Source organism: Vigna umbellata, chromosome 5, assembly GCF_029865625.1.
Source record: "Vigna umbellata cultivar VRB3 chromosome 5, Vumbellata_1.0, whole genome shotgun sequence".
NCBI classification, from domain to species: Eukaryota; Viridiplantae; Streptophyta; class Magnoliopsida; order Fabales; family Fabaceae; genus Vigna; species Vigna umbellata.
In genome coordinates, this window is record NC_142169.1 from 55,809,080 (window position 1) to 55,832,450 (window position 23,371).

Genomic DNA, 23,371 nt, shown 5'->3' on the forward strand with positions numbered 1-23,371 from the left:
ATCCCAAGAGTTTCAAAAAGTTAAAGTGTGAATAAAATATGTATGAGAAATGTAAAGAGTATTGTATTAGAAAAATATATCTTAAAAACATTTACATGTACCCAATAAAACAATTCAACAACATGTGGAATTTTTACATGTCAATTAAAAAAAACGCCAATATATTATTAGATAAAAATATTTGTTTAAACTTTCATATTTTTGTGATTAACAATTTTGGTAATTGTTTAGATAGTAAAGTTTGATCATATTTATTTTTGCAACTGTTGAACACATTTTGTATTTGTAAAATTTTGGACGCATTCTATTGAATAATAGAGGATCTAACATTTATTTTCCTTGTTTGATGTCTGGTTTGATTTCACCAGGGACATGGTGGTCCTCGCAAAATCATTTGTTTTAAGTTAGTGTAGTTGTTTCTATAGTAGGTTAAAATATGTCATATTTGCATACTATCAATCACAACTTTATTAGCTTGAGTCCATTCTTAATAAGTTTATGTCACACAGAAAAGACTAATTTATTTTCTATTATGTTAAAATATCTCTGATTAAACTTACATGAAATAGGATTGCTAAAAGTAATTATAACTAATAAAGGGAATTATTTTTATATTTACTTAATATGTGTTTTTCAATATATATATATATATATATATATATATATATATATATATATATATATATATATATATATAAATACGATATTGCATAAGAAAATTGAGTAAGAATTAAGTTTTAAAGGATCGTACGTACTACTGCGGTAGGATGTTGTATTTATAGATTTTTTTAGCACATGCATTAAAAACACACGTAAATATCATATAAATGTAATAGAATATCATAATTAGTTCTATAAATATATTTGAAAATATTCCAAAATATTTTGGTAAATAGTAGACAAAATTGACAAAAATATTTGTATCAGCAAGTATCTATTGATAAAATTTGCAGTGAATAGTTGGTGATGTAAATAGTGGGTAACAAGTAATTTAGTACTCGTTTATAAATAGGTTGGATATGGATATCATGCTATCTGTATCCGCAAAAATTAAATTAAAACTTAATTTATATATTTTTTAATTAAATTTAATTAAAATAAATTTATATTTATATTTAATTTGAAGTATATTACTTTTTATATTTTTTTGTAATTTTATTTTTAAAATTATTTAAATATTTGTGGGTATTCATATATATCCAAAAAAAACACACAAATAGGTTGAATCCAAGCTTAATAAATATGTGCTGTAAATAAATGTTCAAATATGTGTCTTGTTAAAAACTTTATCCTAAAAAAGTCATATCTTTAAAATAATCAAATATCAAATGTTCAACTAGGATATATAGACATCTAAGTTTAGTAATCATGCATTATGGACAAACACTTTTAAATGGTTCTCACATTGTTTTTTCATGTGAGCTTATGTTGCGTTTTTAAGCACTTCTCATGTGTATTTCAATATGAACTATTGGTGCTTTTAAACGCTCTTAAGTATTTTGTTTTATGTATTTTAATCCTGGTTATTGTGATGTTTTTAAGTAGTTATTGGATATATTTCAATTGAATTGTTGTGATGCTTTTAAGTAGTTCTCGAACATATTTCAATATGAACTATTGGTGCTTTTAAACGCTCTTAAGTACTTTGTTTTATGTATTTTAATCCTAGTTATTGTGATGTTTTTAAGTAGTTATTGGATATATTTCAATTGAGTTGTTGTGATGCTTTTAAGTATTGGTGCTTTTAAACGCTCTTAAGTACTTTGTTTTATGTATTTTAATCCTAGTTATTGTGATGTTTTTAAGTAGTTATTGGATATATTTCAATTGAGTTGTTGTGATGCTTTTAAGTAGTTCTCGAACATATTTCAATTTAAGCTTATAAGGCCTTTTTAAACCTCTAAGTATTTATCATATATATTCTTTTTCAAACACTCACTACTCTTGTTATCGTGCCCTATTGTTGATGCGTCGTTGTTCAACAAACTTATTGTCTTGAGGTCACTCCTAATCATCATTGTCGTAGTGCCTTTGTCAAATGGGTAGTGTTTTCTCTTTTGCCCAATTCCAATTTCTCAATCTTCCTTTATAAGTTCGTTTGCTTCCAGGACCTCAATTTTTATTGATAGTTTTATGAAGGTATTGTTTTGCTTCACAATTTCTTTTCCTTAATTTTCTCAAATGTGGTCGATTCCATGCATTGACTTTTTCACTTCAACCTTTTTTTGTTCTTTAATTGGTTTTTTTGTTCAGTTGTTAAAATTTTAGGGTGTGATTTGTTAGGTTTATTCCTATTGTGAGATATTGGATTTTGGAGATCTTTTATTGAATAATTAACTATTTGTGTCTGGTGTAATTCTTGGTTTTTGTCTTTAAGTTATTAGATCGATTGTTTCATAATCGATCTAATTTGTTTTCAACATATTATATCAACACATATTAGATCGGTTGCAAAACCAATCAAATATGTACTCTAGAACCGATCTAATATACATATTTTTCATCAATGAGGGTCATCCTAGTTTTAGACCAATTTGCCTCCATACTTATATTTTCTTGATGTGTGTATTGTATTGTCGTGTTGCTCGGTTCTTTAGAGCCCAATCCCTTACTCGGGTCTTTTCTTTTACCTAGTATACAAGGTTAAGATGAACTCTTAATTTGTTATTATTATAAACTTCGAATAAAAGCTTTCTTCTCCCGTAAGACTTCTTCAGGCTCATTAGGGATCATAGTAGATGCTCCGTATGAGTCAAAAAGGTGTTTTTTTTCCCTGATAAGTGTAATAGTATGCATATAATATACTTAAATTTTCATGAGTCCATAAGCCTTTGGATTAACCAAGCTTTTTCTTTAACTTATTCAATGTAACTTTGTTTACCACTTCAGTTAGATTGTTAGTATGTGAATGCTCTTTTTTTAAGGGACCCAATGTTCTATATCTGCTCCATAAATTTTTTGGAGTTTTTGTTAATGAGTTGTAAACTATTATCGATGACAAGAAAGCATGATAAATCATGTATACATACAATACAATGTTATTTAAAAAAAAAAAGCTTTTACATTTGTAATGTAGTGATAATTGGCTTTGCCTCTAACTATCCAGTAAAATAATTGATCATCACTCTTAAAATTTTTACCCAATCTTTAGTGATTAGGAAATGTTTGAGTATGTCTATTTCCCATATATAATGAAGGGTTAAGGCAATATTTTGTAACTCATCTATTAAATACAACCACACTTTAGGTGTGACATTTTTTTTATGTATATTAGCCTTTTTATTATCATTTATCTTTTTATGATGTTTGACCAATGTGTTGTTCGTTGTTTACTTTCAAACAATGTCAGAGCATATCATTTTGTATTATTGTTCAATGTTTTTCTACCATTCAATTTTTAGTTATTTTGAACTTAACATTCCTACAATAATTTCAATGACTTTTTGAATAAAATAACATATAATTAAGACAATAAAATAATTAGTAGTAATAAAGTGATTATTTTATAAAGAGAATAATTTAGGGTTAAATATGTTTTTAGTCCCTAAACTATTGGCCGTTTCTGGTTTTCGTCCCTCTTTCAAAGTAAGGTACAATTTGGTCCTCATTCTTTTCAAAACGTTCGTTCTAGTTCTCGAAAACTAAACACTGTTTAAAATTTTGGTCCTTATTTAGCAACAAATGAAGACTAAAATCAAAATTCCGAGGACTAAAACGAACGTTTCGAAAAGAATGAGGACCAAATTGTACCTTACTTTGAAAGAGGGACGAAAACCAAAAACGGTCAATAGTTTAGGGACTAAAAACATATTTAACTCAATAATTTATTTATGAAACATATATTAAATTATTGATTGAAAACACTATGTAGGGACAAAAATCAAGCTAAGGAGTAGGAGTACATTACTATAGTACATTACTATAAACTTGTGGTCTAGAAACAATTTTACTTGACTTCATTATAGACGTCAAAATGTTTTAGATATGATCAAAATGTCTTTGAGATAAGGTACAGGCTCTTAAATGCATAGTTATTATCTCGTTATGAGAAAACATTGAGTTAGAAAACACAAAAGAAGAGTTTCGAAATTTATAATATAAATGAATGTGATAGTGAACAAGAGAATTGAATAAAAATTAAGTGTTGAAAAAAATTGAGTTAAATAATCCTATGAGATACTCTATTTATTTATTTATTAGACTCGTGATATATATATATATATATATATATATATATATATATATATATATATATAATAGAATTTGATAATTAGTTAATATATATATATATATATATATATATATATATATATATATATATATATATATATATATATATATATATATAAAATATTACCTCAAAATATCTTTAGAGATATTCGTAATATTTTGATAAGTAAGAGAATGACGGCTTTTTATTTTATTTTATAATAATATTTTAATTTAACTAATCTATTTCCAATAAAAAAACTAGTTTTTAATAATTATTTCTTACACATGAAATTTTACAATTATATTAATTAATGTTTACCCTTTTATTATTATAAGAGTATTATTACAAGAGTAGAATGCATTTATGAGATCCTATAAAATTTAATAATTAGAAAATTATATTAAAATGTTTAAATATTATAATGTTTGTTAGTTATATTTTAAGGAATTTAGTTTATTTTAAAAGATATTTAAAAAAATCGATTAATCATTATTCAATCAAAAAATATTAACATATAACCTTGGATATTATGTACAGTTAGAAACTAAAAGGTATGTTTTATTAAGTGAAGAATAAAAAATAAAGAGAATTTAAGTTTTATTTTATTATCTTGTCATGTTTGTATGTGACGACTTGATAAAAGATAGTGAATGATAACTTTGCTCAATTGTAACAAAAGTAAGCTTCAGACTTTTCAAAGGGAGTATGATTTGTATTTTGTTGAAATTATAAATAAGAGTAGTGAGAAGTGTTATTTGTGTACTTCTTTAGGGTTTTCAAGAAGAGTGATGAAAAGTGACAATTTAATTCCAAATCAGTTTCTCTTCTTGAGTTTATTGGTGGTTGTATAAATTGTTGTGATGATATGTTTTGAACATGTGATAATATGTTTGAACTGTTGTTTGAATTTATGTTTTTTATTTATTAATATATATATATATATATATATATATATATATATATATATATATATATATATAGGTTTAATCACTCAGCAGTCCTCGTTTTTTTATTGATGTTGTGTCATGCGGTAATGAAAATGTGACATGATAGTAGTAGTACTACATGTCATTCTCATATATCATATCACATGTCATTTTGTTAGTTTCAATTTGGTTCTTTATTTTTACTTTGTCTTAATTTAATCCTAACTTTTTTAAAATTAAACATTTTAGTCCCTTCCCAAATTAAAAATAAATTCAATTTATATATAAATGTTATACAAATACTTTTAACAATATTGAGTTTATTTATATTTAGTTAATTATATAAGTTTTGAGTATGTTATTTAAATGTACCTATAAGAGTTAAAAGAAGAACAATGACCTGACACGCTAGTGTGAATGTTTCAAATGACGTAACTCAATGAACAAATTAATAACCTGAAAATTCAATTTTTTAAAATAAAAAATTAGAAAAATATCGTAAAATCCGTAATTAAAGGTCATATTGCTCCTACTTCTTCTATGCTCTTCCACATTTTATTTAAATTCTTATTTTCACTAATCACGTCATTTTAGCTCTTATAAATACATTTAAAAAACATAATTAACATTTATATAATTAACTCAATGTAAAATATAAATAAACTTAATCTTGTAATTTTTTAATAAAATTATCAATTTTTATATAATATTTATATACAAAATGAAAAATTTTAATTTTAAAAAAATTGAATTAAGACAAAATAAAAATAAAAAGGCCAAACTGAAACAAGTGTAATGATACATAGTAACACTGCCACGTTAGACTATCATTGTTACATGACATAATTTCATATTAACACATGACATTTTTATCTAAATATAAAAATAAAAATAATAAATAATTAAAAATATTTAAAAAAATAAAAAAACCACAAATTGACTCGTGATATCTATTTAATTGTGTTAGTACTAATAAAAACTTAATTGAAATAAAAAAACTGAGAGACTAATTTGCAAATGTCAACAAAAAAAAACGATGATTGCAAAAATATTAAACCATATATATATATATAAAGCTACCGTTATTGTTTATTTTAGTTCACTCCTTTTATATATATATATATATATATATATATATATATATATATATATATATATATATATATATATATATATATATATATATATATATATATATATATATATATAACTATCGTTATTGTTTATTTTAGTTCACTTTTTTATGTGGTGGTTTGCATATGTTATAATTGTATTTTTATATTTTTACACGAACAAATGATGATACAGGTGAGGAAGATGTACAAAGAAAGGTTAATATCGGAAGATGTTTTATATAATGGTTCAGTGCTATGTTTTTTTTAATAAAATCAATTTGTAATTAAGATTTTTAATAAAATATGAAAGAAATTTTATTTTAAATTATGTAATTTAGGTTTGTAATTAAGATTTTTAATAAAATAAGAAAGAAATTTTATTTTAAGTTATGTAATTTGGGTTAATTATAGATTTTAAGAATGAAAAAAAAAGAGATATTACAATTTTATTAGTAAAAACATAATATTAATGATACAAAATACTTAAAATCATCAAAATTTTAATTCTTTATTTAACAAAGATAAAAAATAAAAACAATACTTAATGTTTGTATTTAAAGTTCAGTTTTCTAAAATTTGTGTTTTTAAGTACCTCTTCACAAATTTAGTATGTATTACCAATTTAATTATGTCCATTTGGTATTTTTTATCTAAATTAGGGTGATATATATCTTGCAATAAATTAAAATTGGGGTGATATATTTTGTAATAAATTAAAAAATTAAAAACTTTCATATTGTACTTGTTGTGAAGTGCGTAATATAGTTTTTTCACTGTAGCATGTATTTGAAAAATGATTCTTCGTGGGTTAAAAAAATAATGCTTAAACACTCTTATTACCACCATTTCTTTCACAATTTTGTGACATTGAAACAAACTAATAGTTTTTTAAGTGGTATAAATTTAGAAGAATAAAGATGGAAATTTAAATAATATTGTGAGCGAAGGACGAAAATATGGGGTGCAAAAAGTTGAAGGCACATATTCTTAATGGCCCAAAAGCCTCAGAAGAATTCAAGCGAGTTTAATTCCGCTTTGGCGTCCGATTCTCCAGAAGCATCCAAAAGAACCACAGCCTCACGTTTCTTCTTCTATATAAACATCTTTCCCCTCACATTCACCCTTTTCAAAACACACCTGTCTTCGTCTCGTCACCCACAAATTTTATATTCATTGTTCTCTTACTTTCAATAAAGCAAGTCCTCGTGGTTCATCCGTTGCCGTGGTAAAGCCCAATTTTCATCGTTTTTTCAATGTATGGCGAACGATTCATTAATTTCATCTTCAATATTGTTCAATTATCGTTTTTGTGAATTCCATTGCGGCAATCGAATTTGTTCTTCTCACACGGCTTTGGAATGAGTTGTTGTTAATTTGTCAAGATGCTTGAATCTATTTATTTACTTTTAAATTGATTCGAGAGTTTGTGGATATTACTGCTTTTAGTTTTAATAGTTTGTTTTTTAGTTTCGGAGGGATTTGGTAATAAGTTGTTGTGGAGTTATGTGTGTGATCAGTGATGTTTCGTTTGATTGAAAGTTAAAAGTAACATGAGTTGAATATAAATATGAGATTTAGATGGCAATTTAATTCTTCGAGTTTATAGGAAGCTTTGTTGCGAGGACACGCTGGTATTTATTAGTTTTGCATGGTTTTTATGAACGTGGCTGTTGTTGTGGAAATTGGTAATTTTGTGTTTGTGGGGTCAAATATTGTTTTGAAAAATAACACAATACCTTGTCAATGCTTGGATGCTGATATTTATGCGAATTGACCATTGTCCAATGCGACAACTGATTTATTATTTTTTTATCTTTTTGGGTTACTCATTGTTGCAGATGTCGTACTCACGGAGGTCAAGGTTAGATTCTCGTTCAATTTTAATGTAGTTATTATGTTTCGTGTTGCTTGTGTTTTTGCTTATTGGTTTTATGATCTATCCTTCTTAGGTATTCTCCTTCGCCTTCTCCTTTACCATATAAGCGATATGGTAGGTCTGTGTCCAGGTCCCTCTCAAGGTCCATGTCCAGAAGCCGTTCAAGGTAGGGTTTCCCCTGTAAATTTATTAGAAAGATTTTTCGTTGAATATCATATTATAGAATCATTTGAGTGATGTTTAAAGTAAGGTGTTCAATATACAGCAGTTTAAAATTTTAAACTGAGGCTCTACACAACACCTAACCGCGTTGCCTCTGTAAACATGAATATTAGTCAATAGTAGGTATGTCCATTGAGTGACTATGTGAAGGCTTTGTTTTATGAGTGTGATAATGGAGCTACACAACGCTTGAGGATGTTATATAGAGTGAAGGGTTGTAAACTCCCTGTATATAGAAACGTAAAAAACAACGGGATAGTCAAGTAAGATGTTACTGTAGTTTATTCTTCGTTCAGGTGTTTTTTCTTCCAAAAATCTATGGATGTTCATATTTGTCTTTCATTTTTGTTGACGAGAATTTTTGGGATAAACAGTTAATTATTGAATAATGTGATTTGATCCATATTGGTGACCGATTAGGGATTAGAGGATTACATTGGTTCATTCTCGTATTATGGTTGAAAGACTTTTGTGATTTCTCGCAATATAATGATTAACTTGCTGCACCATGTTGATTCCATAACGAATTGTGTGATTTCAACAGTAAATTGTCTGTTGGTATAATCTTTTCATCTTTGCTGTCTGATTATGCATTCATGTTTAATTTGCTCTTATATCTTGATTTAGGAGTGTATCAAGGGATGCAGAAAATCCAGGAAACAATCTGTATGTGACAGGATTGTCTCCTAGGATCACCAAGAGGGAACTGGAAAAGCATTTTGCTGCCGAGGGGAAAGTAAGCTCTTCAATATGCCTGCTGTTAATTTAATGATGTTGAAGAGCCTATCATTCCGTGGAGATGTAAATACTGTCTGTCTACTGTTTCTTACTCGTAAGTTATTATTTTTAGGTGATAGATGTACATTTGGTGGTTGATCCTTGGACAAGGGAATCCCGTGGGTTTGGTTTTGTGACAATGGAGAGTGTTGAGGAGGCCGATCGATGTGTAAAGTATTTGAATCGCTCTGTACTTGAAGGGCGTGTTATTACAGTTGAGAAGGTATAGTCTTTGAGCTATGCTGCCCTATTTTGTGGTTTGAATTCTTATTTGCTTTGAAATTGTTCAACTCCAATGCATAGAAGTTATATGGGTGATTGGTTCATTAGTTCCCGAGTTTTGAAAGTTTTGTGCTTTCCATTTGAAGTTTCTGTGGCAGCAGGTTAGCTGTGTGAAGCAGCTCTTCATCAAACTCTCAAATCACAACTAAACAAACAAATCAAATACACCACCAAGTATCAGATCATTAGGGTTGTATGCCCTGCATTTCTCTCTCTTTTTTTGAGTTTATATCCTATTATCTCATGTATTGTGAATTTGTGCTTCAAATGATTCTCCTCTCACAGTTGCCGTTTGTCTACTTTTTGGGCCAACATGCAATGTTTTTATTTTACATTGATAATATTATTGTTTATCTATCTGTGACTGGCAATGCCCTATACTCATGCCATCTTTATTGTATTTATTGCAGGCCAGAAGGCGACGTGGTCGAACCCCAACGCCAGGGAAGTATCTAGGGTTGAGAACTGTTCGTGGTATGTTTTCATAGTTATTATCTCTTCAAATTTATTTATTTATTCGGTTATCTTCCTAATACCTAACATTAAATTACAGGGAGACGCCGTTCTCCAAGTTACTCTCCTCGTCGTTCCCCTAGCTATTCTCCTTACAGAAGAAGCTACAGTCGGTCTCCCTATTCTTCAGACCGAAGTAGGAGTCGTTCTTACTCTCCTGACTATGGGCGGAGGCGATCCTATTCTCCATATTACTCACAAAGAAGGAGGTCTTACTCTCCATACTACAGCCGGTACAGGTCTTATGTGCGATATGATCATTATCGACACAGGTCATATTCTCGCTCTCGTTCTCCTTATAGCAGGTCTCCTGTCAGCATGCGTGACAGATCATACTCTCCCTATGACTGGCCGGATGGTCGCTCCTACAGAAGGAACCGTTACAGGTCTGTTTCACGAAGTACCTCACCCAATGATCGCTATTATGGAAGGCATCGTTACAGGTCTGTTTCTCACAGTGCCTCACCTAGGCCAAGGAGAAGGTCAAGGAGGAGCTACTCACGGAGTGCCACTCCCGTTTCGAAGAGGAGAGATTCTCCAAGTGTGTCTCCCAGGCCAAGGAGGAGTCCTTCAAGAAGCTCCAAGAGAAGTGCCAAATATTCGAAAGATCGGTCAAGGTCCTCCAGTGTGGTTGCAAGTTCAAGATCAGTATCCAGGTCTAATACTCCAAGATCTTCCTCTCCTTCAACTTGAAATTTGATGCTCCCAATCAACTTAACACCTTAGGCTTATTGTAGTAGATAATGTATTAGTGTGGTGACATATGTATGCAGTAGTTCTAGGTGAAGTTTTCGTTCGGTTCCGTTAATGACTTCGTCTAAAAACCATACGACCCTATTCCTAGTAGTACGGGATTGAAATATTATGTTATTGTCAGTATAGATCACATCTAATTTCAACCTTGGTTTGGTTTGATTTTTATTTTTCCATTTGCTCCTTTTACTTTATGTTGGCCTTTCTTCTGGTGCTTAGATGTGATCTTCGAAAGTGTTTACATCGTCACAAATAAGGCTGACCAAAATTAACTAAATTATACTTGTCACTCGGGACGGGACGACGAGCAGAAAAACGGGTTTGAGAAAAGGTTTTGGAACCGTCGGTTATTCGTAAGGAAGGTGTTAGTACGACAGTATCTTTAATTAAATGTATAAAATTGACATGGTTTTTCAAAATGTTTAATTTTATCTAAAAAATAATATAAAAAAACTATTAAGAAACAAAACCTTTCTTTTATCTATATCCATTTATGATGGACAATCAGCGTAGTTTTTTATCTAAAAAAAGGTTTGTGAGTTTGTTTGAAAATTATTATGAATTATTTTGAATTTTTTTTTAAAAGTGAATCGGCAAGGATTTGGTTTAACATGATTGACATTTTTTATTTCTAAGATCTTGTATTTTTTTTATTTCAAGAATGGTGGGAAAAAGGAAAGAAATCGGCCATAGGCCAACGACCAAAAAAGAAAGGTGCAGAGATGATATACGAACAAAATAGGGAAAGTAATATTCATGACATTAATTATAATTATTGTTAGAAAATTTGTTCATTTTTAAAATCATATTTTCCTCTTATATACTATTTTAATTATTATTTATAATTATTAGCTTAATATTCATTCAAATTATTATCATATTAAACTAACATTTCAAAAATATATTGTGTCTGGTATTATAGTTATTATTTTATACTTTTTACCCACCATTAATTATTATTTTCTTATTTTTTATTTTTATTTATTTAACAAAATTGGGTGTTAACAATACTAAACTGTAATTAACTTATTATAATAAACTAAAAGAACCTGAACTAGTTAATATAATATCCATACCGTTTTATAGTTCAATTTTAACAAACTGAACTTATATTAGTTAACTGATAACTGATAACTGAACTATACTATCCATTCCAACATAAGCATACTAAGTATATATCTAAACTAAACTTTACATTCAAACATAAGCGAGTTTCAAAAAGCGGTAAATATATAATTACAAACTTTAAATTGTGGAATTGAAGATGATATTATTTAAAATACTATTTATTTTATATTTAAAATAATAAAATAGTATATTTAAAGATATTATTTTATATTTAAAATAAAAAATGGTATATTTAAAGATATTGTTTTATATTTAAAATAATAAAATAAATAGTATTTGAAGAATAGTATTTGAAGAAGAATATCTAGTTTATTTGTCCAATTTATTCACTGTCTTAATTGGTGAATAATTAAGATTATAAAAAATTAATATGAAGTACAATGAACTTTTAAAATTTGAATTTAAGTACCAACCGAATTTGTTAAGTAAATTAACGTATAATTTAAATCCAAATTGAAATTGTAGTGTCTTGATATTTATTAATATTATTAATATTGTAAACAATTATTTAAGTTCATAACCTTTTGATATTTACAGTAAGTTTATAAAATGCATAACTTCCAATCTATACCTAAGTTTATGCATAACAACCAATAGGGTATGGCAAAATAATTATTTATGTAGCTGATAACATGCTTAATCTTTCAATTCAAAATTCAGTTAACTAATATAAGTTCAGTTTTTAAAAACTGAACTCTTAAACAATACAGTTTAAATATTATATTAAATAGTTCAGTTTTTATAGTTTATTAAAAATATAATTAACTATAGTTTAGTATAATTTAGTATACTATGTCCAGCCCTAGTCAAATATGCAACAAAAGATAAGTAGAAAGGTGGAATTAAACCTTTTTACTTTCAAAATTTCTATAACTTCAAAATATTATGTTATGTAGTAAGATATTTACATAAAATATCTTAGACGGTTAAGTAACTAACCACATTTTTAGATAAGGTGGTTACTTTTATTTGACTTATAAATACAATGACAGGACCAGAGTCCAGGTACGTTCTCTTTATGTTCTAGAGACCCTGAATAATATTTCAGAGCAGTATCATAATCACTCTCTTGAGAGCTGAGGCTCCATAACTCACATCTGACTTGAGCGTCGGAGTATCTTTGCAGGTACCTCCCCTCCTTTGGCAAGTATGAACAACAACAATTGGAGAAGAGCAAGCGTCCCAGACAGCCAAAAGCAATAAAGACACACTGGACAACATGTACACCGAAACATATTACATGTGGTTGTAACAAATTATTTTGCTGAAATAATCCTTAGGAGGCCCTCCTGAAATTATTATCCGTTTGTTAAACTAGGACAACCAAGTATTTAAGTATTTTCTCAAACTTTAACCTAATTTATCGACAATTTGGCTTTATTTTCATAAAATCAATGGTGTTTTTTTAAATCTTATTATGACATTATTAGCCTTAATGTTCACTTTTATGATACAAAAATGTAATGAAAGTAATTATAAAATTTAATATAATTTATTATAATGAAAAATAATTATCAAAGCAAAAAAATACAATTGTAATAAAACATATGTACATGTTATAAAAATAATTCATTTCTATTAATTGTTTTAATTTTATAATAACAATACTTTCAATTTTTTTATCATGACTACTCAAAAAGAGCAATTTATTGTAGATTATAAAAACTAAAATGTTGGTTAATTAAGAGAAGGATGCCCTTAACAAATTTATATATTTACTGTTGAAGATCATAATATTATTTAATGAGAAATTGAAAGAAGAAAGTTATTAAAACTATAATAGGTGTATTCAAATTACCTCAGGAATATGTAGATCAAACTTTCCTTTTTCCACTTAATTTTTATCCAGTGTGTTCAAAATAATACAATTAAACATTTCTCTCTCTCTCTCTCTCTCTCTCTCTCTCTATATATATATATATATATATATATATATATTTGATAGAATATTTATATGATAATTTACTTAATGAAATGTGTGAAGCCTCATATTTTAGAATCAATATACTTAAAATAAAATTTTACTTTAAAAGAGAAATTCAATTGTTAAATTAGTAAATAATTAACATATTTATTTTTAAATTAGTAAACATATTTAATCCTAAAATAATTAAATTATTAAATATTATTTGAATATTTAAATTTGACCAATATTGTTTTTGTAAAATTTAATTTAAAATCTTCATAGAATAATTTTTTAAAATAAAATTTTACCTTAAAAAACAAATTATATTATTTTATAAAAAAATTTAAAATCTATAATATGTCTACATCCAAACACATTATTTAAGAAATGAAAATTTTAACAATAAATAATTCGAATAATATATATTTTAATTTTTTAGAATTTCTAAAATTTCTTATCCTAATAATACACATTCACTAATCTGAATTAACCTTTTTTCGTTATTCCTTACGTTCTGCATGACACTCAAAGTTACACATGGAACTCTCCAACCCTTTCTTTATCAAATAATTCCTTTGAAATCTGCATCTTCATTATTCCTAAATTCATCCTAGGTCACAACATCTCAATCACCTTTTACCACATTTCTTTCTCCATGCCAACTCATCTCCTTGGAAGCAAAAGAGGAAGTTATAAAATCCAGTCCTGTTCAGTGAACAATGGAAGAAAGCAAAAGCCACTGGAAATAAAAGTGGAGTTTGTGACTACCAAAATATTAAAAAAATGGTTTAATCCTTTCGAACATCCCTATTTCTGTAGGATCGTCTCAAGTAGGTCCTTGTATTGTAAATGTTCTCAATTAAGTCTCTTATTATGAAAAATTGAATCAATCTAGGCCTTACCGTTAGTTCCATACTAACACCGTTAAAGGGGTGACACGTGTCAGTTCGTGGTTTTTTTGAATTTTTTAATTATATTTTTATTATTTTTATTTTTATTTTTTATTTTATTTTTTATTTTTTTAAAAGTAAAATTTAAAAATGCCACGTGTCAAACTGATAGTGTGCCACGTGGCAATGAGAGTGTGACATGACACTGGCAGTGCCACATGTCATTGTCAGGCCACGTGTCATTGCATTGGTCTCAATTTGATCCCTGTATTTTTATTATGTTGCAATTTGATCCTGTATTTTTATTTTGTCTCAATTTAGTCTTAATTTTAAAAATTAAACAATTTTTCCCTCCTCAAATTTAAACAAAGTTTAAATTGTATATAAATCTTAACTAATGCAATGACATCTACTTGAGACGATCCTACAGAACTAGGGATGTTCGAAAGGATTAAACCTAAAAAAATCTAAGGGTTGGCAGAAAAAAAAGCATACGAGGCACTGGATGCTTTTACGGCTCCAAGTTAGTGATCGATTAAACAGGTAGAAAATGAGCTTAGCTTATGTTGAATGGATTCAATTCAGTGACAGGTTTGGTGGAATATAAAAAGTGTCTATTCGTTATGAATAATGAATACTCATATATATATATATATATATATATGAGTAATATGATACTATATCCAACTTATTTATAAACAGTGATATTTAATTATCTGTTATTTGCAAATACCAATTATGTGTCAAGCAGATATCATAGACATCTCTTTGTTTTTTCTCTCTCCCTTTGTCTAATGTATATCAACAACAAACTTTGACAGAGGAGAGAATAGGAGTATTTAAAATTTCCTTTTCTGAAGTCTTGGTATCAATAACAAGTTCTTTAAAATCAACTACCAACTAAGTAGATAGATGATCAACAAAGAAAAATAGTAATGACTGTAGAGAAAATATCACGTTTTATTTTTTAGAGAAATAGTGTATTTTTTAAAAATAAAGGAGAGATAACTATACTTGGATAATTTCTCAAAAGATGTGAATATTATTTATCCATACGAAAATATACAGCATTTATTCTTTCTAGAACAGAATCTTATTCAACTGGACCAGAATATACACCAGACTAATTCATTGCAAAGATGAAAAAATAATCCTCAAATTTAGAAGGCTATAGAAAATTTCACAGAGAATGAAACTAAAGATTTATTTGCATATAGAGGGCGCTATCTATCAGAAGCAGATGGTTGAGAGAACATTTAATATAAGAACAAAGCTGAAATCTTGTGACAAGCTAAACAGAAAGCAAAAAAGTCTCCTTTACTTTCTCTTTTCAGAATATTATTTTTTCATATTTTTTATTACTTATAAATTTATCATTCTCTATGTGCTATACATAAACTTGCATGCAAGGGACATGCAGCAGAAATTATGGCACGCGGCACTCTTCTATGTTCCAAATTTCCTTGGCATATTGAGCAATTGTTCTGTCACTGCTGAACTTTCCACTTCCAGCCGTGCTTAAGATTGACATTTTTAGCCATTTTTTCCTATCACTGCATGCAAATCGTATGAACAAAATTATTTACATAGGACAAATAACATGTTTCAGGAGAAGTGCTAACACTTTCTACTATTGGTTAAAATTTATGAGAAAACATAATAGAGATTCTGTCCTACCGATACACTTCATCGACTTTTGCCTGAGCATCCATGTAGCTTGGGAAGTCATGACCAACAAGAAAGTAATCACCACGACCATAACCAGAATTTCCTTCCAAAGATTCAAGCAATGGACTGTAGTCATAGCTTCCAAACACTCCACTCCTGATAAACTTCTTTGCCTCTTCAAATCGAGGATCAGGTTTGAACTACAAATCACAAAATATGGTAATGTTGATAGAACTACTTTGGTGGAAATTTCAAGCTTATTACACGTGTTTTAAAGTTGGATTAGCTTATTTTTGAGAAAATAATTGTTTGATTTTGCATCCCTTTTGAAAATAATTGGTAGCCCAACATGCATAAATAAATGCTCACCAGTCCATTCTCTCTTTCTTTCCTCAGTCGAGGAACATCTTCTGCTGTGGCACCAAAGAGGAAAAAATTCTCCTCACCAATCTCCTCCCTGATTTCCACATTAGCTCCATCTAAAGTACCTATTATAAGGCACCCATTCAAAGCAAATTTCATGTTGCTTGTGCCACTTGCTTCCATTCCTGCAGTGCTTATATGCTGTGAAAGTTCACTTCCTGGAATTAGCACTTCTGCCACAGACACATTGTAATTCGGAACAAACACAACCTGACAAAAGTTCAAATAGCAGTTAGCTTTTTCTTCTCCCTAAGAGTCTGATATATATTAAGAATCAAGCAAATACATAATGTTTGTATTCGTGTAGTTGTCATGTATGCATGTGTGGATGATAAGTCAAGTAATGGAGCAGATATAAGATTTATAAATCTAGGTCCAGTTCTAGAGATCTAACTGTTTCCCCATTCCTCTTTTACAACATTAGTAACATTGAGTGGTCAAAGTAATGGAAATATCCGAAGGATTAACTTAGTATCCTATTTTTTTCTACTTTAAAAAACAAAGGAATTTTATGTAGGAAGTTGCACAAAATCAAGTTACCTTCAAAAAGCTGTTGACCTCAGGATCACTGTTGACAACAGCGCCAACATCATTCACCAACCTGACAATCCTTATAGCATTTGTGTATGTTGCAAATGCCTTTCCTCCAATCATTACAGTACGCGGAGTAGATTTCTTCCGTTCTTCAGGGCTCATTTCCTATCATCGTTCAGTTATAATGACTATCTTCAGCATAGATAACGTATTTTGATAATACTAGGATATTTTACAAAATAAGTGACAGTATATTTTCATCTCCCAGATGGAAGAAGATGAATACTACATACTAAACACTGTTAATGAATTTTCACTAGACATAGATGCTCCAAAATATTACCGTGCACAAAAAATAAAATGTTAAAATAGAAGCTTGGATATGAGGATAAGGCCACATGATGCAACTGTGATTCGTTATCAACATCAGTTAAAAGAGGCAAAGAATACCCTATCAAACAGTAGGCTGTTTCTCATACCTTTAGCTTCTTGTATCTATAAATCACACCAAGTATGTTAAGTAGCTGTCTCTTGTATTCATGAATACGCTTGACTTGAATGTCAAACAAACTATCCGGGTCTATGCTCTCCCCTGTCACCTGCAAAACAAACCGTGCTAAACGCTTCTTACTAGCCATCTTTGCAGACAGCCATTCTTCCTGCAGATCTTCATTGTCTGCAAACTATGGGTAAAACACCAGGAATTAGTATACCATCGTAATGGGAATCAATTTGCTGCATAGAAGAAGAATCTGGGTAGTTACCTGTCGAAGACCTGTTAACAAGTCAAGATTGGTTACCCACTTATCAGTTTTTAACCACTTGGTGATTATCCTACTGAGCTCAGGATTGCAAAATTGAATCCATCTCCGAGGGGTAATCCCATTGGTTTTATTTTGGAACTTTGTTGGCCAGATTGAAACATAATTTGCAAATAATTCCGACTTTAATATATCACTGTGTAACTGAGCAACACCATTCACCTACAGGAGATAGACACGAAGAAGTACATGAAATTCAATTAAAATAATTTCACAATCATATGTACCAGGGTTACACGGAAAAAGAAAATTAGTAATTAGAACATGGAGAGAAAGACATATAAATATAAAATATTGAGGAAATTGTCACATAGACTCATAAAAGGCTGTTTGGTATTCCTTACCTTTGATGACATATTTTTATTCATAATTTTGGACACCTTCACTGGCCATCTTTAATTCATACTTCTTAAATTATAATTCTTACCTTGCAATTGTTTTTCTGTTAGATGAATGGATGGAAATTATGATAGAGGATAGATTGCATTTTAGCAGTTTTTTTTTTTCTATCAATAACAATATTTTAATAGAGCATATTGTGATATTAATTAAACAAATACTAGTCTCTTTGATGAATCATGATAGCATGCAAGATGAATATACTCAGGTTGATGAAAACTGCACTATATTTTCACTATTTTCTTCTTTTTTTAATACCTTATTTCTCAATGTAATATCTTTCTACTGTACTATTTTCTCCTAATACATAGCTTTCTTGCCTTCCCGGGTAGGGTTAGTTAGGAGATACTGTTGGTTTATGAGGATATTTTGGGATTGGTCAAGACAGTTTCTGTATATATTGTAGTATTCATTGATCAATTGCATTACCCAAGAGAGCAAAAATTCACTCTTCATAGGTAATATGTCTGCTACTTGCTATAGTAACACTACAAGTCTCTGGTTTACAGGCATTCCAAATGTTCAGTTTAAACTTTATTATAATACCACTATTATAACAATAGGCGAGTTTGGAAAAACAATAGATTCATGCATTACAGTATTAACATTGCAGCTGTTCTTGACGTGACAGCCAATAAATCTTCAAGAAAACAATACAACATGCAGGAAATATGCTTGCTCGAGTAGCACTATTACTGGAATTCGATATTAGTTGTCCAAAAACATTCGGTTCAATGTTTTCTTTCCTAAGCCAATATTGGAAAATTTTGGAGGTATATGATGATAAAAAGCAATAACATTGTAAGATAGATGAAACTCTTCTTTAATCGAGTTCCAAAAAGTACACCACTTACGGCATGAGAAGAAACCACACACAAATTTGCCATCCGAACTACTGGCTTTTGGGGATTATCGTCTAAGATGCGCATGGTGGCTAGCTCACTCTCAAGATCCAACCGGGTTGTACTTATCACTGCAGTGAACTGCAAGCGTTTCATGGTTTCCACATTAAAATATATCAGTGCACCTTTCATGAAGTCAATGAAGGAGAAACATGGAAAGGGATCAACTTACTCTCTTGTCTATTTCTTGTATGATTTCCATATGGCGTGGAAGAAGTTTCCACATCACAGGTTGAGACCATTTCTCCAGTGCTTCAGGGAGGACAGTATGATTGGTGTAAGCAACAGTCCTAGTTAAGATATAGCAGTGAGATATACAATAATACACTGCAATTGTGAGGGGTGGTGAAATAAAGAGGATGGACAACAAACATTCCAAACAATATTTTTGTACAATTTATTAACCTTGATGTCACATCCCATGCCTCCTCCCATCCAAGTTCTTCGTTATCCATTAGTAATCGCATCAACTCTGGTATTACAAGTGTTGGGTGAGTATCATTCAACTGAACAGCAACCTTTGTAGGGAATTCTGACCAGTTCCAAGGCCCTTGTCTCCTCTCCTTAAATCGGGATATTATATCCTGTAATTGTTCAAAGATAGGAGTGGACAATGGTAAGGAAAGGATGTCAAACAAAATTTCAAGTTATTTGGAAAGAATGAATTATGTAAAGATGACCCTAATTGATTCTCATGTGAAAATATCCATGTCATTAAATTTATAAAACATTCTTGTTACATAAAGAAAGTGTTGTCAGCGAAGTTGTTCATTAAGACAAGTCCCAAGAGAAACTAGAACATTTTGTTTGTTACATAATTTACTGACAGAGGATAGTGAAAATAACTGCTAATTTCTCTTAAAACTTAAAAATGATGACAATTTATACTTTGAATCATGATAACATCTAATCAACAATACACAGTCACTGACCTACTATCACTGCTGAAAGTTTCAATCCTAGCTTCTTATTATGAATGAGAGCAAGGAATAATACGATACTGTAAGGAACACTTAGCATGAAAAGGAAAGTTATCAAGTGGATTTGACTTACTTGGAGTGATGCACTGCAGAGAAAGAACTGCTGCTTCAATCGTAGAAGTTTTCCACCTTCTGTGGTATCCCCAGGGTACAAAACTGCACATATCTACAAAATACAAATATTAGGTTAGAAATGCTTCACATAACTTTTTGCTTGCTTCTTTTTACAGAGGCCAAGGACAAGGGGAGGGGATCATGGGGGCTGGGAATATAACTAAAATTCAAAAGGATTGTTATCGGATAATATATAGGTAATAAAAGCTTTGTTCATTTGATTCTTATCACTATAACAGGATCTTTGCAGGTAGAAGCACAACCATTGATCAACTATACCTAATACAGTCACACACAAGTCACCCCCCATTTTTCTGCCTACTTTGTATAGGAAGCAACCTACTTACTCTTTAACAGTAATCAAAATTCACAGATGCCAACCTGTTGAGCTCGTGAATGAAGTACTGAAGCAGCATCATGCTGCCCGTCATTAAATAAAAATAAATTGAAATCCTCAGCACTTGCTTTTGCCTCCCACAGGCGAAGACTGATGGTGTTCTTGGTTTGGTAACCTGGAATTGGCACATCATAAGCCAGTGCTTGCACAACCTCTCCTCCAACCCATTTTCGGCTGGTATAAACACCAAACTGTAAGTACTTTCATATCACTGCATCTGAATATAGCTTGTTTTTACATTTGAATTAACATTTAAAGGATAAAAGGGATTATGCTTTAAAATTTTAATCATCATAGATAGTCATTAAACAACAGCTAAAACTGCTTTTATAAAGTGAATCCTTATATTTACACTAACCTTCCATTAGGGTTAACCTCGACATGACCAAAGAATCTGATGGGGTACAAAATGTCATGCCTCACAACTTCCCAGGGGCTAAACTTCTGTTTGGTTTTCATTTGACTTTGCAAATCAGTATCTCATGAAATATGTAATATAGTTCCACAGATTTCAAATAAAGGAGATAAATCAAACCTCAAGCCAGTCCTCTGCAACTTCCTCCTGACCTTCCCTGGTGATTCTCTGTTTAAATAGCCCGTATCTATATCTCAAACCATAACCCCAAGCAGGCAAATTAAGTGTTGCCATTGAATCCAGAAAACAAGAAGCGAGCCTACCAAGACCACCATTTCCTAGTGCTGCATCCTTCTCCTGCAAAGTTTCAGGTTGAATGGTGCAACAAACAACTTTTATATACCATATAATTAAAATCAATTAGATATGAAAGACTTTGGGAAGATGCTTTCATTCTGAAAATGAATGTTGAATTTAAGAAAGCCATTCCGTGGTGATTAAAGATCTAGGAAGTAGAAATCAGGTAAACATTTGGGATGAATCTCCTCACAAGTTATACATCAATAACATAATTTGTCAATGATAATATAGCATGCATAAGATTTCTCACTAGTGATCATTAGACTATAATCATGTCTACATTTCTTTTTCCTTCTGAACTTTTTACCATGGAACTTGGTTTGCCTAAAATGCTTTTTGCAATGGAAAAGGGTAATATCACAACCAAGGCCTTAGAGAAAAATATATTTCATACAGAGATTGTAATCTTTATTACCTGCTCTGTTATTTCTTCAAGTTCAAGTCCAAATTTGCGCAAAGCATCAGCATACGCATCTTGGATGTTCAGATTTCCAATGGCATTGGTTAAAGCTCGACCTTGAAGGAACTCCATCGATAAGTAATAAGTTTGCTTGGGATCAACTTTGTGAAAATGAGCGTATGTTTCATTCCATTGCTGAAATAGTATCATCAATGTACAATAGCAGCATTAGTCCTATCCAAGCAAACAACTCCACCTAGGACTTAAATCAGTAGTAGGGAGAGAACAAACTATTTACAAAATTCTAAAAACAGTCAATTATTTTTTGGCTTAACTTAGTTAAGCTTTATTTGTGTAATTTGATTCCTTAATAGTTTCGTAAGAAATTATTCATAACTTGCCTCTTGCTTACAAATACCAACTAGAAGTAATAAATCTGTCCAAATTTCAGTTCAATTCAAACTACTGAATTGAACTGTCCCATGGAGAAGTATAAAAAGGTAAGAATGAATCCTCTCCCGTGCCCAACCTTATCATGTTAAAATTTGAGATGACAAGATCCATGCTCATGAAAAGTTTCACTACATCACACATGCACATACATGTCCACAATTCCATATACACTGAAATACTCTGCTTGTTGGCATGACCAATTAATGGTCCTAAATCTCTCAGAAAAATCTCATTTTATTAGTTGTCGATTGCTATTGAGAAATTGAGATACCAACATCTTTAATCATCACTATAACTATAACATGAAAGTGAAACACATCCATATTTGTAACCGCTTATGAATAAAACACTCTTGACTAACAAATAAACTGTAGACATCCCAATTCCAAGAAGTATACGATCATACCCGAATGAGACGATCACGAACACTCTCAGCAGTGGCGTAGTAAGCTTGTTCCAGCTCAAACTTGAAAGGGGAAAAATGAGGACTGAACTGAGCATGGTAACTAATATTGGATGCAACCTCATCAGGCTTTTCAGCCAATGGATGTGCCACTGCTGGAATCTTGGCAGAAACTGCAGAAACACCAACCTTACCACTACCACCATTAGCCTCTACTTTAGCAGCCATTTCTAATTCCTTATCTGTGACCAAAAACAGTTCCTTTTTTCACAACCCACTTATCAAATTGTCACAAAAATATCAACTTTCATTTACCACCAATAAAATTGATCATAAAAAGAAAGCCCCAAGTGAAAGAACAATTACCTCTTCCAACTTCAATCAATGTTGCCTCTCTCTCTCTATATATCTCTATGAATCAAGCTTAAGAATTGAAGAAACGTGCAAGTGGAAAAACAAGAGATTAATAAGCAAAAACAAAATCAGGACGTGGAAGCAAATGGGAAGATATTTCAAGGAGTGTTGTTGCTAAGCCACAAAAGGGAATCAAGAGATATGATG

General features: G+C 30.1%; 2 protein-coding genes across 4 annotated transcripts; one reads left to right on the forward strand and one right to left on the reverse strand.

Annotated features, from left to right (window-relative positions):
• Window positions 1–7,345: 7,345 nt before the first annotated feature.
• Window positions 7,346–10,845, forward strand: LOC124828252 (uncharacterized). Of its 2 annotated transcripts, none has more exons than XM_047301506.2 (7): window positions 7,346–7,479; window positions 8,093–8,115; window positions 8,204–8,296; window positions 8,980–9,088; window positions 9,203–9,352; window positions 9,822–9,885; window positions 9,965–10,845. In XM_047301506.2, exons 2-7 carry the CDS (start codon window positions 8,093–8,095, stop codon window positions 10,615–10,617), a joined length of 1,092 nt encoding a protein of 363 aa, XP_047157462.1. In that variant the 5' UTR covers window positions 7,346–7,479; the 3' UTR covers window positions 10,618–10,845. The 2 variants fall into 2 exon arrangements, with proteins under 2 accessions (XP_047157462.1, XP_047157463.1); XM_047301507.2 differs by having other exon boundaries at window positions 7,379–7,509.
• A 4,934-nt stretch (window positions 10,846–15,779) lies between these two features.
• On the reverse strand, window positions 15,780–23,371 carry PHS2 (alpha-glucan phosphorylase 2). 2 transcript variants are annotated; one of them, XM_047301505.2, is made up of 16 exons: window positions 23,177–23,371; window positions 22,814–23,052; window positions 21,970–22,149; window positions 21,375–21,551; window positions 21,198–21,283; window positions 20,824–21,013; window positions 20,402–20,494; window positions 19,754–19,932; window positions 19,521–19,638; window positions 19,301–19,429; window positions 17,991–18,209; window positions 17,706–17,909; window positions 17,233–17,391; window positions 16,639–16,902; window positions 16,279–16,469; window positions 15,780–16,154 (listed from the first exon to the last, which is right to left on the reverse strand). In XM_047301505.2, the coding sequence occupies exons 2-16, from the start codon at window positions 23,036–23,038 to the stop codon at window positions 16,028–16,030; spliced, it is 2,541 nt and encodes an 846-aa protein (XP_047157461.2). In that variant the 5' UTR covers window positions 23,039–23,052; window positions 23,177–23,371; the 3' UTR covers window positions 15,780–16,027. The 2 variants fall into 2 exon arrangements, with proteins under 2 accessions (XP_047157461.2, XP_087971300.1); XM_088115174.1 differs by lacking the exon at window positions 23,177–23,371 and having other exon boundaries at window positions 22,814–23,066.